The sequence below is a fragment of the Xiphias gladius genome, chromosome 1 (genome assembly GCF_016859285.1).
Source record: "Xiphias gladius isolate SHS-SW01 ecotype Sanya breed wild chromosome 1, ASM1685928v1, whole genome shotgun sequence".
Classification (NCBI taxonomy): domain Eukaryota; kingdom Metazoa; phylum Chordata; class Actinopteri; order Istiophoriformes; family Xiphiidae; genus Xiphias; species Xiphias gladius.
In genome coordinates, this window is record NC_053400.1 from 7,321,771 (window position 1) to 7,337,372 (window position 15,602).

The following is a 15,602-nucleotide window of genomic DNA, read 5'->3' on the forward strand; positions in this document are numbered from 1 at the left end:
CTTTTTTTTTTTTTTCCCTTCCTTCCTTCATTCTCATTAATAATAACAAAATGAATATAAATAAACCTGGTTGTATCTAGACAAGCAGATCGGTTTTGATGTTTGAAATCTTTGTTGCTGACACTTTTGCCATCACCTAAACATAATAGGGATGCATAGAATTTCTTTTGTGGCAGTCAGAGCCTAAAAAAAATCTGCAGTGAAACCAAAAAGCCAACGGTTGTTTACAGGAAACTGTCAGTGAGTAGAACTAATCCACGAATACAGTCAGCATTGATTGCCAACTCTTGTTAATAACTTGACAGCAAATACCAACTGCTCAAAATGCTATGACGCTCATCTTAGATCTGTTGTCTAATCTAAAAAGTTTCCATCATTAGTCAGTCGCCCCATAAACATGAATGGGATCACACTCCATTCACAATGCAAGCTGAGTAAATGAAAAAGTACACCATTGGAGAGGCAGTTATCCAACAGTCGAGTGTGCAGTAGTTTCTTTGTCTATACTGTAAAATACTGTAAATTGTTTTATTTCATCACAGCTTTAGGTCTGAAAGTCAATTTTTCTCTTTTTCTGCTTTAATCGCAGAACAGTGATCACGCTGAGGGATTGCAACATTTCATTTAAAGCTTAATATTTTTTCAGAAAAATTGCAAATGAGGGGGACTGGAAGATATGATCCAGGAGAGATCGAAGCAAGGCACCAAAACTGGTAAGAAACAAATGCACCTCAAGATCGATAAGGAGCCTTCACTTTCTTCACACCTGGGGCCATATTTACTTAGTGCCTTACCTTACCACTGGAGTCCTTCTAAGAGCTGCCATAGGTTCACAGCAAAGTCTGAGCTAAGCACTCGGTTGTATGCAGTGACTGGTTGACTGGTGACTGGTCTGTCAGCGAATGTGAAATAAAATGTTCCTCAGTACATGGGTGCATGAAAAAGAACAAGATTGAATTAGATTAGATTTTTTTTAAAGTAAATAAAAATGACATTTAAATTATATAATTACATTGAATTAAATAATTTAAATAGAACGTAAAGTGTTAAATTTAATTGAATGTAATTTCATTAAAATTACATTTAATTTTTTTTAAATCAACATTTTTAATATATATGTATAAAAGTACAAATGGAAAAATGAATCCTGTTTTTCTAAGACACTGACACGATGAGACACATTTCATCTCTCAGACCTTCATTTTAGCACTAAAACGCTTTGTGAAGGACTCTTGACCAGACACACACGAGTCCTACACTTGGGACTGAATGTCCCTTAGTTTAGGAGTAAGTAAGGAGTAAGTGGCATGAACACATGGCATATTTATTAAAAAATGCTAGGTGATCATGTCAGGAGTCCGCACAGGCCAACACACAGGAGAAATAAGCCGGTAGGTGTTTGTCGAAATGGGGCAGCAAGGAGCCTAAAGAAGCCCACGCCACCCGTAAACTTGGTTTGAAGTTAATAATAATAATAATAATCTTGAACTTAATTTGTTGTTGGAGTGCAAATCTCGCAAGTTCCCACCGTATTTCGACCATACCTTCAGCGGCAACGTGGGTCTTCAAACGCTGTTTAGAATTGAGCCTGAGAAGCCCGGGGCTAAAGAATAAGGCCATTGTCGGTGTCAGTTAACGCAGAAGTTGTTCGAAAGTTAAAATAAAATGAATGAAGTCAATGAAGTCTGTGAAACGTATATGAATACATCGTAGACATAACAATGTATTAATGTGTATTTCCCCATCCATTACCACCGGCGCCGTGGCTTAGTTGGTTAAAGCGCCTGTCTAGTAAACAGGAGATCCTGGGTTCGAATCCCAGCGGTGCCTTTTTTTTTTTTTTCCTCCTTTTTTTTTGTTCTACCTCTATTCACTGTCCCACGAGTTCCTGTTATGACAACGCTGATTTAATCTTTCTGTAACGATAAAAGTACGATTCAAGGTGAAACTGTCACTTTCCTTTCTCGCTCCAGGAGCATGGCTTCCGTGAAAATGCACAAATTTAATAGAAATGTACTTTGTCAGAGAGATTTGCAGTACATCCATCTGACCACACGAGGCCGGCAGTGAGACAGTACACTGGCGCAAGAAGCCGTCAGGCTACAATGGAGGGACCGGGTTAAGGAAATTCTGAGGCAACCCTATCTATCCATTAACTCGCCACTTCATCAAATGAACGCCGCTTACGGCGTAATCTATACCACAGAGCCATGTCTATAATTTCTACCAAGCTGTTCGTCCCATTAAGTCCTGGTGTGAGGAGCAAAGAGGACCTATAAACAAAGAATAATGTGGACCACTTTGTCCTGTTAGATGCGGCAAGCAGAACACAGAAGGGACAACAATTAGGGCGGAAGTTAGACAGTATGGTCTTCAAAATAAGACCTTTAGTCTGTTAAAACACACCCTACACCACCATTACACCCTGCACGATTGTTTTACGACTTAAAGCCAGAAAGACCAAATTATACATAACTGAGGTGTTTAACTTTTAAAACTGTACAGCCTTCAGTTGACTTCAGTCTTACCTGACTATATTTTCATATTTTATAATCCTTTCTTGTTATACAGTTTATGTTGTTTCTACATTTGCACTGCATCAGTGTATTTTTTAATTTAATTTTCATTTCATTTCCTTGTTTAATTTTTTTCATCTTTTGTTTAATACACTTATGCTTTTTGATGCTTTATGTTATTTTAGATGCCCCTGTATTTTTATATTTTAATCTCCTTTTCTCCTCTTTTTTTTAAATTCCTGACAACAAAAATAAGAAACAAGTTAGTAGATTTTTTTATACTCATCCACAAAAAAATCTTTACACATCTGTCCAGATGCACAAAGCTGATAGATATATATCAGGCTGAAGCTTGCACAGCTCCCAGAGGTGCCTAAGTATTGAGTTATGCACTCAATTGTTTTGTGGTTTATAGTTGTAATAAATTTTGATCAAATGTTAGTGGCTTTTTCTATTTGACATTAAGTTTTTTCAGAAAATTCAAATTACTCACTCACTCTGATAGAGTGCCATAAAATGCACTTCAAACTTTTTAGAACGCATCTGTAGCTTAGCCCTTCTCTGAGTACAAATCATTTTAACGTATTGCCCCAGCAGACTACACAGACCCATAAGTCTACGAGACAACGCCTGAGTAAGGGTTTACAACAAGCATGTCCTCAGATCCACCTTTCATTTCAACTGTTTGTTGTTGCTGAAAAGGGACTTAACGTGGCCTTTATTTTGAAGACAGTAACCGGAAATCGTGCGGTTTGCTTGAGCTAACTTAACTCCGGTGTCTTGGCTGTCGCTGCAAAGGACACAATGCTTTTTCACAGCGAGGACCCGTCGGCTGCGCGGTGTGTCTGAGCTGACACCGGATGCGGGAGTTCGGCTGGAGGACACAGATGTCGAGCAAAAAACTGTGGAAATCGTGCCCGAGATAATAGCAGAAGTCCCCGCCGGACCATGGGACTGACGGAGCTGCTGCTCGGACTGCTGTGGTTCCGCTCTGCTCTGCTCTGTGCAAGTGAGGAAAAAAACCAAAACAATGCATCCACACCGCTGTAATGTTCAAACGGAGCCGTGCACGCATCTTTGTTACACATCTGTGCCGTTCATCCTAATGAAATTGCGTTAGTATGCAAGTGCTGCAGGGAAATTCATTCAACAGATTTGGCGTTTCTTGGCGGCGGCTTGCCTCGTTATCATCACTGAGGCTCCGGCAGTTTACGAAGCTTTCGGCGCTGGCCGTGACAGCAGAGCACTCCTACAAAATCTCCTGCTCTCGCACCAGTGGTTGGTGGATGTTACTTCGCCCGTGTGTCACTTGGACAAAGTGACCCGGCAGCGGCGGCTTTCACCGCTCCGATCGGACGCAGTGAGAGGACGAGGCTCTCATTCTGCAGAAGCCTGCGGGGGGTATCGATCTGTGGTGGCTAAAGGACCGGGGTCGGTGTGGAAACATGGATGCTCTTTCGCAAAATGTGATGCCGCTATCGGCATTACATCACTGCTTCTCTGCAGCCAGTCAATCCGCCGCTCTCTCGCCCTGCTCCCCCCCCTCCCTCGCACTCCCTGTCACCATATCCTCCTCTTTATTGGCATGAGAATAAAGGCTGGAGGCTCTCAAACCAATAGACGGGTCAAACTGTTTCCGATTTTGAAGGCTTGTGTGTGTATGATTGAGACAGGGGGAGGGAAGGGGATTCTTGAGAAATGCCAGCAGCTTTCACACGCACCATTTAACGCACACTATCCGAGGTGCTGCGTGTCGGTGCTTGTTTGACCTAGAACCTCTCTGCACACACATTACCAGGAAGATCAAAGTCTCACACACACGCTCAGCATTCTAATCAGCTTCGGAGCTAGGGAGCTGAAAACCTGACATTTAATATAGTGAGGCCAGTATCTCTTTACTGCTTATTTCTCAGATGCACTTTCAGGGCTTCAGGGGGATTACAGTCTGTTTTTGGAAACCGCAAGGATGAAAAAAAAATTGCAGGGCTTAACACTGTTATACAGCAGAATGAAATCTAAAAGCAAAAACTTAGTCCACCTGTTTTTTCTCCCAGGTCCTCTGTACAGCACCAGTGGTGGAAAGTAACTGTACATTTACTCCGCGTTCTCTACGGAAATACTTTTCTGAGGTTCTTGTACTTCACTTGAGTCGCTCTGGTTTGTGTCACTTTGTTCCTCTACTCCACTACATTTCAGAGGAAAATACGGTGCTTTTTAATCCACTACGTTCATTTAACAGCTCTAGGTACTGGTCACTTGGAGTGAATGATTTTAACAAAAAGAACGGAAACATGATGAGCTTATAAAATACCGTGCATTTTAGTGCTTTCCAACCCTTTCGGCATGTGATGCCTCACAGAAGAGCAGTGGCTGCTTTCTCTGGACTATTATTTATGAACGTGTGAGCAGTTGAACTTATTGCATTACGTTCCTGCTTTGACACACTGGAAGTAAAGACAGAACATCAAAGAGCAAGGAACGGAGTCTTCAGTAAGGAAAAACGCTAGAGTTACACCCCGTCTTCAAAACCCAACATGGTCTTGGTGCTGCAGTGCATTCTGGTCTGTTGAGGCTACTGTGGATAGAGATTCCCCTTGAATGTACTGTACTGTATGTTGCTGTTACCTGACTTGAAACGTCTTGACAGGTCAGTCGGCAAAGTTAAAACGATTTGAATTTGCGCATGGGTTTGGCAGGAATCAAATACAGCAGCTTGGCCAAACCAAAGTCACGTAAGCAGGTCCTGAAGCTCTACCCTGTGCTGATTTGACTGACCTGCCACCATCAGCTTATTCCGGCAACTTTTGACTTTGAGCTTGAAGGCAGAGGGAACTGCACTGGCAGTCACACTGTACGCTCATTCTTATTTATTGATGATCATAAAAGATGCAATTTAGAACATCTGCGATGGTGAAAACCAGTCAAAACCGTGATCAAAAACTCATTGCACCAAACTGCAACACTGTCCAGCTCTACTTTACGGAACACTATGTCCGGTCTAGCTTCACGTATGTGTGTGTGTGTGTGCATGTGCATGATAGCCATGTCGGGGTAGTCGATATCCATCACTAAACTCTAAACGACCCCCCCCCCCGTTTCACTCTGCTGACCTCACCGATTCATCAAGAAAGCCTGAAACAAACACACACACTCAGCAGAACCGAGCAGACTCACCGTTAAGCAGTTCAGCTCATGTTCTGTCTCTGTGGCTCTGGTTAATTAAGAGGCGTGTTCAACAGCTTCCCCATGCACGTGTTTCATTCCTACTGTGGCCTGAAGCAGTAATGAGATGATTCAACATTGAACTTATTGCTCTTTAGTCTTGTTGTAAGAATAAGAAGGAGAATAAAATCCCCTGTATCGATGTTACACTTGCAGCAGGTCACAATTGAAGGTCAGTAATGCATCACCCTCTTCTAGCATCAAGTGATCAAACTCTCAGCTCAAAGACCAAGCCTAAATCCTGACATCTTCATTAATTACAAAACAATAGGATTCATTGTCTGCACTCCACACAGGCCTGTGTCTTATTCCTGGTGCTCCTCTCAGCCACCTCACGCTGTGTAGTTCCCTGGAGCGATGATGCGATAGCAGCAGGCGATGCCGTTGCCCTGGCTGCCAGTTTGACTGCTGCTGCTCCTGGTTTGGCCCCCGTGTGATCAGCACAGAGCTCCCCTGAAAGGCAATAAGGTCATTGGTTTTGTCGAAGGATGGTTGGAAGGTTTTTGCACCGATCAGGGACAAAAGATGAGAATTGTATAAAACAGCATATACAGTTTTGAAGAATGAAGGAGGCAATGTGGTAACGTCCTTTAATGCATTACAGTTCCTGGTACTCGCTCAGGTCAGAACAACACTGGAGTTAATGTTTGAATGAAGGAAGTAATATGAGTGTGTGTGTGTGTGTGTGTGTGTGTGTGTGTGTGTGTGTGTGTGTGTGTGTGTGTGTGTGTGTGTGTGTGTGTGTGTGTGTGTGTGTGTGTGGTGTTCCGGCAGTAGCAGTATGGATCCTGCTGAGCATGCATAACTCTTGGTTCATCATGAATAAAGGAACAGATTATATCTTTCTTGTGAAAAGTAAAGTAGTTTCCCCCTTTAGAATTCGAGATGACGAGGGCTCCTCATGGTTACATAAAAAAGGAGAGAGGCCACAGATTTAAAGATGTGATAGTATGTATGCAAAGTCTGCTGTTATTCTCTTTCTCCCTTTGTCAACAAATTCTTTGAAGGTACCCAAAACCAACAATGAAGTGATCCTAGTAACAAGTATTTTCGGAGTAGCCAAATCCTGACATATCTTCTTTTCTTCTGTATCCTCTGTGTCACAGAGCTCCATTATTGTCCAAAAACTACACTATAACACATCAGTGAGCCTCACTGATGCACCGGATGACAAATTCTTTCATTTCCGTGAACACCTACATCATCACGCTGCCAGACATACACTCACTAGCTCACCAAATGGGTATTAATCCGCGGCCGAAAAACAGTTCCCGACATCGCTATTTACTCTTGTCTGAGTGACAGTTGCCAAAGATTACAGTGCCCAGCTGTTATAGTAAATCATTTTGCTATTTAATATATTAAGATATTTATATTTGTGACTATTTTTTAAAGATTTCCATTTTTTCCTTCAGTCGGAACAAATGAGCGTAGGTGCAACAGTCGCGGTTGGAAAGTCAGGAAATACTGAGAGATGGACCAACACGTCGTTGCCCTTGGCCTTTTCATGGAATTTGTTGACGATAGCCAAAACATAGAATATCGCCAGTCTTATCCTTTTAATCAAGGCATTGAAATTCTGCCTTCTCTCTTATTTTAATTTCTGCTGAGTAAGAGCACCGGTAAAGTTGAATAATGAATGCATGCACGTGAAGACAAAGACAGGCTGCTAAATATTTAACCAACTAGATTAACAATGGCAGCATAATGGCTGCGGAAAAATGAAACTCTGTGGAGTACGTTTATCCATTTTACCTCTCGCTGTATGTTTGTTCATGAAGACCAAACACTGAAATAACACCTCTTCTTCCGGGTCAGTGTTTTGTTGGTGACACAAACCTCTGCAAAAGCATTGCATGGACCCACCCCACTAATACAGTATGTGTGTTGTCGTCTCCCCCTGTCTCTCTGTTTATCCAGCAGGCTGCAGTGAGCGGGTGGAGGTCCACACAGAGCGGAGGGGTGTGATCTACAGCCCCTCCTGGCCTTTAAACTACCCCGCTGGAGTCAACTGCAGCTGGCATATCCAGGGGGGTCAGGGAGAGGTCATTACCATCAGGTAGAATCCCCCACACATACAGTTCGCTGCATACACCTGACGGTTGTTTTTGAGTATACGCCTGAAACGATCAATGCCCTGCTCTAGTTTCCGTAACTTTGACTTGGCGGAGTCGGGAAGTTGTTCGGGAGACTGGCTCCTCCTGACTCCAGCGTGGAATGGGGAATCCAGGCTGTGCGGCTCCATGCTGCCGCCACCAATCATTTCCACCAGGGGGCGTGTTTGGCTCTTCTTCCACTCTCAGGCCAACAGCTCCGGGCAGGCCCAGGGCTTCCGCCTCTCTTACATTCGAGGTAAGTTGGACGAGGGAGGATATTGAGGTTATCTTTTGTCCAATCCTTAAACGGAGGGAATCCCAATTTCTAGTTTTATAAGGTAGAAAATGTAAATAATCCGAAATATAAATAATAAAACTGTCAGTAAAGCAAAAATGACCACAGCTGTGAGTATGATGTTGCGTAGAAATATGTTATCTTGCCACTAGACATTGTTGGGTCTTTGCTCTACATAGGCTACTTTGCTCAACTCTCTCGTCATAGTGTGACGATGTGTGTGTCAGTTTCGGGCCACTGTGAGCTGACGAAGGTTCACGGCCCCTCGGCTGCAATCTTAGGCCATGGGCCATACTAAACACTTTTAGCCTATCCCACCCTTACCCTAAGAGTAAGCACTCCAGGCCACGGGGTGCTAATGGTGCTCAGCTGAATTATAATTTTCTTCTTTACAATATCAAATCATTAATAACTTGTACTGTTGCAGGTATGCAGGGTTGCAGGGATTTTATAGTGGCCTTTCGTATGGCCCAGCAAACTACCGTTGAGGCCTGGGACACTGGATCAGGATTTATGGTAACTCAGACAGAGAGTATTAAAATTAAAACATTGGGTGTTAGCTGTCTTGACTGTACTGAAGACTACTAAACTAAACCCATTAGGCCGTGTTTAGACTTGGTATCCAAATGATGACTCTGGGAGTGATTTCCTCTCTAAGGATATAATTCTAATCATGTGCTGAATCTTTTTCATCTGATCAAGTGCCAGTGAAGTGCATTTGTTCAAGCAGGCTGTATGTGTATATACACATTCAGCTGAGAGCCTTCTTCCCGTCTGTTAATGTCTTCCCTCTGCAGGTCACCTGGGTCAGAGCAGCTGTCAGTCAGATGAGTTCCTGTGTGGGAATGGGAAGTGTCTTCCTCGCTCCTGGAAGTGCAACGGTCAGGATGAATGCGGCGATGCCACCGATGAGCGCAGCTGCTCCCCCCCTCCCACCGAGGCCCAGCCTGGCCTCTGCCCCTTTGGCTCCCTGCCGTGCACCGAGGTCCAGTCCACCCGCTGTCTGCCTGCTTCCCTGCGCTGCAACGGGGCCCGGGACTGCCCCGATGGAACTGACGAGCTGGGTTGCCCCGACACCACCTGTGGCAAACGTCTGGGGAACTTCTATGGCTCCTTCGCTTCCCCTGATTTTTTCCGGGCTAATCGCAGCGCTCTGACAAAGCTGAGATGTTCCTGGCTGCTGGACACCCAGGACCCCAAACCCATCGTGCTGCAGCTGGACCTGCAGCTTGGGCCCGGAGATTCTCTGCATGTTTACGATGGCCTGCTGCAGCAGGCGGAGCATCTCTTACAGGTGTTGTCGTATCATAACAACAGACGCCTGGCGCTGCTGGAGTCGAGCCGAGGACAGATGAGTGTATTGTACATGGCCCAGCCCCACAGCCCTGGACATGGCTTCAACGCCACATACCAGGTAGTTCAATCTGGGAATATTGTATCTGTTTTTCAGAAAACTTTAAACCTTTCATTCATCTCCATTTATCCGTCACAACTTATGATATTAAAACTCCTTCTTTAACTCCTTCTCCGACTAAAGGTTTTAATCAACTTCTCTCTTTTTTCCCATCTGTCTTAAGGAATCAACACTTTTCTGAATAGTCTGGTTGATAGAGAAAGTAACTGTTCTGTTGGTGCAGAGAACATAATCAATGAAGCGGAGTACAAGTCGTCCTCTTGGTGTCTAGAAGGTAACGTATTTCTCCTTCCGCCCTCCCAGGTCAAAGGTTACTGTTTTCCTGGCGAGCATCCCTGTGGCAGCGATCAGGGATGCTACTCCGAACGCCAGCGCTGCGATGGCTACTGGCACTGCCCGTCTGGCCGCGATGAGGAGGCCTGCCCGACCTGCCCACACGGGGAGTTTCCCTGTGAGGGTGGCACTGGAGTGTGCTACCCTGCCTCGGAGCGCTGCAACAACCAGAAGAGGTGCCCGGATGGGTCGGACGAGAAGAACTGCTATGACTGCCAACCTGGAAACTTCCACTGCGGGACTAACCTCTGTATCTTTGAGACGTGGCGGTGTGACGGCCAGGAGGACTGCTTAGACGGGAGCGATGAGAGGGACTGCCTGGCTGCAGTACCCAGGAAAGTCATTACCGCCGCCCTGATCGGCAGTCTGGTCTGTAGTCTGCTGCTGGTCATTGCCCTCGGGTGTGCCCTCAAACTCCACTCCCTCAGGAGCAGAGAGTACAGGTGGGGACACAACACCCTCTGTCTTTCTTCATTCAGCATTTAATACTGCTTATTGCTTACCTGTTTTCCTTCTTCATTTTGATTTATTTAGTGCTTTGTTTGGAATTAATCTGTCACCATAGCAACACACTTAAAATATTCTATCTCCTAGGTCAAGTGTGATCCAAGATATACCGTCAAACTGTCTGTTATTACATCTTATTGCTGTTGATGGCACATATGCTGCTAACTCTGCTGTGATTCAATTACTCATAGAGTCTTTCAAGCTACGTTTTTTTTTCCCTCTCTAACTCCAACTCTCAACACTTCAACTCTCGCTCGTCATGTTCTCTCTTTCCTGCTGACCCGCTGTCTGTCTGCTCTCCTGGTTTTCCCCCTCCTCTCCCTCCTGCAGAGCTTTTGAGACTCAGATGACTCGCATGGAGGCAGAGTTTGTTCAGAGAGAGGCTCCCCCGTCCTATGGTCAGCTGATCGCCCAGGGTCTCATCCCTCCAGTGGACGATTTCCCAGTATACAACCCCACGCAGGTGGCGCATTCACACATAATTATCCACTGCGGGACGCGTTTTTCCTCAGACATACATGATTTGAGCATACAGGTGTGACGAACCAATCTTTTCAGTTTTGGTAACCAGCAGCTGTAGCGCAGGCCTGATGAGGTCAATAACAGATAGCAAATACTGAAATTCCTGTCTGTGCATATCCAATAGGCCTGTCTCTTCACTGAAACCAAAACTGTTGTAACTAATGGTACATATAATGGCCTTCTTTTGTAATTTACTCAAAGGGGGACTTTAAAATCTTGGGAAATACACTTATTCACTTTCTTGTCAAGTTAGATGACAAGATTGATATCACTGTCATATCTCTATGGCATAAGACGTTTATTTGCCATAAGCATCTTATTTGCCATAGGCGCAGCAGCCAGTTAGCTTACTTTAGCATGAGTAGTGGAAGCAGGGGAACGGCTATGCTCACTAATTAACACATTTTATCTTGTTTGTTCAGTCCGTGTAAAAACAACAGTTGCCGTTTTTTCTGGAGTGGGTTTAATCGCGGGGTTATTTTGTCTTGTCTCTTTGTGCACTTAGTGAGCGTAAGAGATGCTGGCAGGTGGATTTTGTTACCTTGGGAAAGATCCAGGGCAGCTGTTTCCTGTCTTTATGCTAAGCTAACCAGCTGCTCGCTCCAATTTTGTATTGAATGGACAGGACTCTCTGCAAGAGACCTAACGAGCATATTTTCCCAAAACCTCAAACTGTTCCTTTAAGCAATTAGTGAGGTATAACTCAGTATCATGAATACACTTCCATGTGCGCAATAATTCTACTGCTGCACATGGCACGAGACGTAATTACATTTGAGCGGCAAAAAACATCCTTGTAATCATTCTCTTTACACAGCAGGAAAATAATTTGCTTTTCCAGAGGAAATTGTGTTTTGAGTTTAAAGCTTTCAGCTCAAAATCAAAATGGACCAACAGCTTTAATGGAGCTCAGGACCTATCTGAGGATGGCTGCTCTACTCCAAATGACTTGACTGAATATACTCCAAAATTGCCCACCAAGTCTAAACTACAGCTTTGTCTGGAACCAGGAGTGCCAGAGGACGAAAATAGATGGAAATTGCATTGCATTTACACCACTGCTAGCTTTGCACCAGCACAAAAATAAGGCTGTAAGTGGCCACTTTATGTGGTAAACTGTACTTGACAATTAGATAGGAACAGAATTATAGTTTCTGTGTGTCTTCCTTTGTCTGCCCTCCCCCTCTCGCAGGCCTCCATGTTACAGAACCTGCGGCTGGCGATGCGCAGACAGATCAGACGTCACTCAATGCGGCGCTCAACCTCCTCCTCCTCTCGGCGGCGTCTCGGGCATCTGTGGAGTCGCCTGTTCCACGGTGGAGGGAGAGCCAGAGGCCACGCCCCACTGCTGGATCCCCCTGGATCAACACAGATCTCACTGGGGCTCCACAGATACCGAACTGTGGGGGAGCAGGAGGCTCAGGCCAGGGCCAGAGATCAGCTTGGGAATGAGGTTGATGTAGTGGGTATGCCAGGCTACTGCTGCTCAGCCACCATGGACCCGCAGCCTTGCACGCCAGAGAGCCCTGCCTCACCTCTCTCCTTCCAGTCAGTGGACAGTCCAGAGGATGAGGAACCATCCCCTGTCAGCAGCGAAGGGACCAGGGCTCCACAGTCTGAGCCTCCCACCGCCAGTCAGAGTGACTCTTCAGACCACAGTGTACATCATCCCAGCCAACAGGAAGCCTCTGTGCCCGTATGCCACCCCCGGGCATCTAGGAAACTAGTTCTGGAGCTTGCAGTTAACCTTAAAGGAGTTTCCTTGAAACGTTACTCCCCTCTAGGGCCCTTGTCCCCTGTCTCGCCCCCTGTGCTTCCAAGCAGCTCCCAGACACCAACAACCCAATCTCACCCATGGGATCCAGTGGTGACTTCACCCACGGAGCCCTTGTATTCTTCTGTGAAAGCAGAGGATAGTGACAGTCACTCTCCTGTGGAAGTGCCAAGCAGGGACAGAAGAAGCAGGGATGAGAGGAGGAGGGAGGGCAAGAGCAGGATCTGCAGGTTCAGCAGGACCCATAGTGATGAGGGAGGAGATTCAGGGAGGGAGACTATGCCTTCTTGAAAAGTTTAGGAAGATACTCTACATCGTCTTGCTCTGTTGAGACCTAGTGTTGACAATATCTGATCTGCTAAAGTGTCCTTGAAATGTGTCCCCACCAGATCCAGAGGTCAGACCTTAGGCCACCATATGGAGGAGGCACAGTATCAGACCCAATAAAATATAATGAACTCATGTCCAATCAACACTTTGAATGCTTAAAAAATCTGCATATGCACAAAATTATGCAGATGCAGCCTTTTCCTTAGATTAATAAAACCAGCGTTGGTAGTGCTCAAGGTCTGTGTTGTAAATCTCTGTGCAGGACTCATGTTGACGCCCACGATTAATTGCAAACAGACTTCCCTGTTTAACCTGTTTTGACAAAAAAATTACCAAGAGCCTGTTGCAGAAAGTCACTCTCAATTCTGGCCACCAGTACCAATACAATATTGGCAACATGTTCGCCAAAGCAGCCTTTGTGTTGTTACCCAGAGCCGTTATACACCGCTATATACTGTGAACCGTAGAAGCCTATTGAGTGATCACATATGAATTTATCAAATTAATGATCCTCTACTCCGTCTTATTCCGACTTCATTGTGTGAGGTGGTGTTATAATTATTATTGTATGACATTTCAAGACGGTCATTGTTTGCTGTCACATTAAAGGATAAAGCTGGCAATATTTTATATTTTTCTTATCGTCAACAACTTGTATGAAAATGCCAAAACCAAGGATGCGTTTATCCATCTGTGAATATATTTCGAAAACAACAGGGCGGTGTAGTCTTCAAGAAACCTAACTCAGACGGGAGTAAATAGTGCATTTGTTGGGGACTATTTTGAGCCATGGATTAATACACATTTGGTGCATTAGTGAGTATTTGTGGCAGCAGGATGGTGTATGTGGCATTTTGTCAAAATTAACTACAGTATCCATGTGTAGGGTAATTCTCCCAAAACTAATAAAGTTGTGAAAATTCAGTTCTGTGGCACAGAGGAATAAGCTGTGTCAGGCTACAAAAACAATACTTGTTAGGAAGGAAGATTATTACATTGTTGGTTTTGGTCTTAACATTGGGATTTGTTGCCAATAAGAAAAATATAGAATATCACCAGACTTACCCTCTAAAGGCATTTTTGATCCACTCAAAAGCTAAAGTTCGATATTTTGGTAAATATTCTTATTTGCTTTCTGGTGGAGAGTTAGAGGAGAAGACTGATACCACCCTTATCCTATATCTGTCCATAAAATAAATGGCTACACCCAGCCGCTTAGCTTAGCTTAGCACAAAGATGGGAAACAGGGACAAACAGCTAGCCTCGCCCTGTCTGAAAAGGTGCAGGTAAGCAGATTGTTTTAGCTTCAGAGAGAACCGAAGTAGCTGCATACCCGTTTCTAGTCTTTGTGCTCAGCTAAGCTAACTGGCTGCTGGCTACAGCCTTATTTTTAACAGTATGAGATTAGTATGAGATGTGATGAGAACTCTTAGAACAAATAGCAGAGAAAAAAAGCATAATTTCCAAAAATGTCAAACTATTCCCATCAAACTTGTGTCACTGAATCATGCAACAGTTCAATCATGCCAAAAACGTTGTCAGTATTTATTCAACATATATATTTCCAGTGCTGATCTTCTGACCCCTTTTGACAAACGTGAACTTTTTCGTTAAGTTTTGGGAGGGGTTTCTCACTGGTTTTCGATTCAACATTTTTCACCTGACATATCATCAGTTTTAAAAAGCCAAATTTGTAAGGAAACTGAGATTGCGAGTCCAAGTATAGTGAAGCCTGTCAGCCTGCTAAGCTCCTCCTCCATAAATCAAGTCCTATCTGTCCTCTTCAGCCTTTCGCCACTTGAATAAATCCACCTGTGTGCTCTGATTTTGTGCATATCCAGGTAATGTTGGGAAGAGAGGCTTCCCTTCAGAATACTGATTGTTTGTGGAGCCCTCCTCTTCCCAGTGGTACTGCTGCAGTACTGCTGACTGCACACTGGCCACTGCAGACGTCTGCACTGCTGGTTTATTTCATTGGAAAATCATATCTATGCTGTGGAACTTTGACAGCACGTTAAAGCAAAGACCTCTATTTTTCAGTCTTCAGTGGAGATCTGTACTAGTTCCTCTTTGTATTTCTCTTTCTGCCTTGACAAACGCTAAACTTGATTAAACCTGGTTACCTTGAGTGTGAGGCTTTTTGTAAAGCTTGTCTGTCCACGGTATGACACAGGGAACCTTTTGCTAATCACTGTTGGACTTAAAGAATGTGAATTCAGTGAATGTTTCCCTCTAATACTGCAGGATATTGATACTGAACAGAAAAGTCAGATAACCAGTCTAGGTAGGGAGAGTGTGAGAAAAATGACCAGAGGCACAATTCTGGTTGATTTTTAGCTGCAGTGTCAGGTTTCGGTACTAAATACACTGTCTTTCCTGCTGTTTTTCCTTTAAGCGAGCTGAACGTGCCATTCTACCCTCATGTGCTTCCTTCTTATAGAAAGTTTTGTCATAAACAGTGGCTACATGTTATGTGCCATTAGAGATGTCTCCATACCCCTTCCCAAGTCACTTGTGCCTAAGGGGCCTGCTCTGATTCCTTTTCCTTTCTTTGAGATATGGTGAAATACAAATCCCTTTACTCATTGCTAGT

The 15,602-nt window shown here is 44.4% G+C and overlaps 1 protein-coding gene and 1 non-coding gene across 2 annotated transcripts; both read left to right on the forward strand.

Annotated features, from left to right (window-relative positions):
- Positions 1-676: 676 nt before the first annotated feature.
- On the forward strand, positions 677-13,846 carry lrp3 (low density lipoprotein receptor-related protein 3). The gene is given in 9 exon segments (XM_040126551.1): positions 677-713; positions 3,335-3,445; positions 3,448-3,525; positions 7,659-7,797; positions 7,885-8,090; positions 8,927-9,543; positions 9,847-10,319; positions 10,714-10,846; positions 12,098-13,846. Coding segments are annotated over 9 exon segments (2,667 nt in total). The 3' UTR covers positions 12,971-13,846.
- On the forward strand, positions 1,757-1,830 carry trnat-agu. The gene has a single exon. It is a non-coding gene; the product is annotated as a tRNA-Thr (tRNA).
- Positions 13,847-15,602: the final 1,756 nt, after the last annotated feature.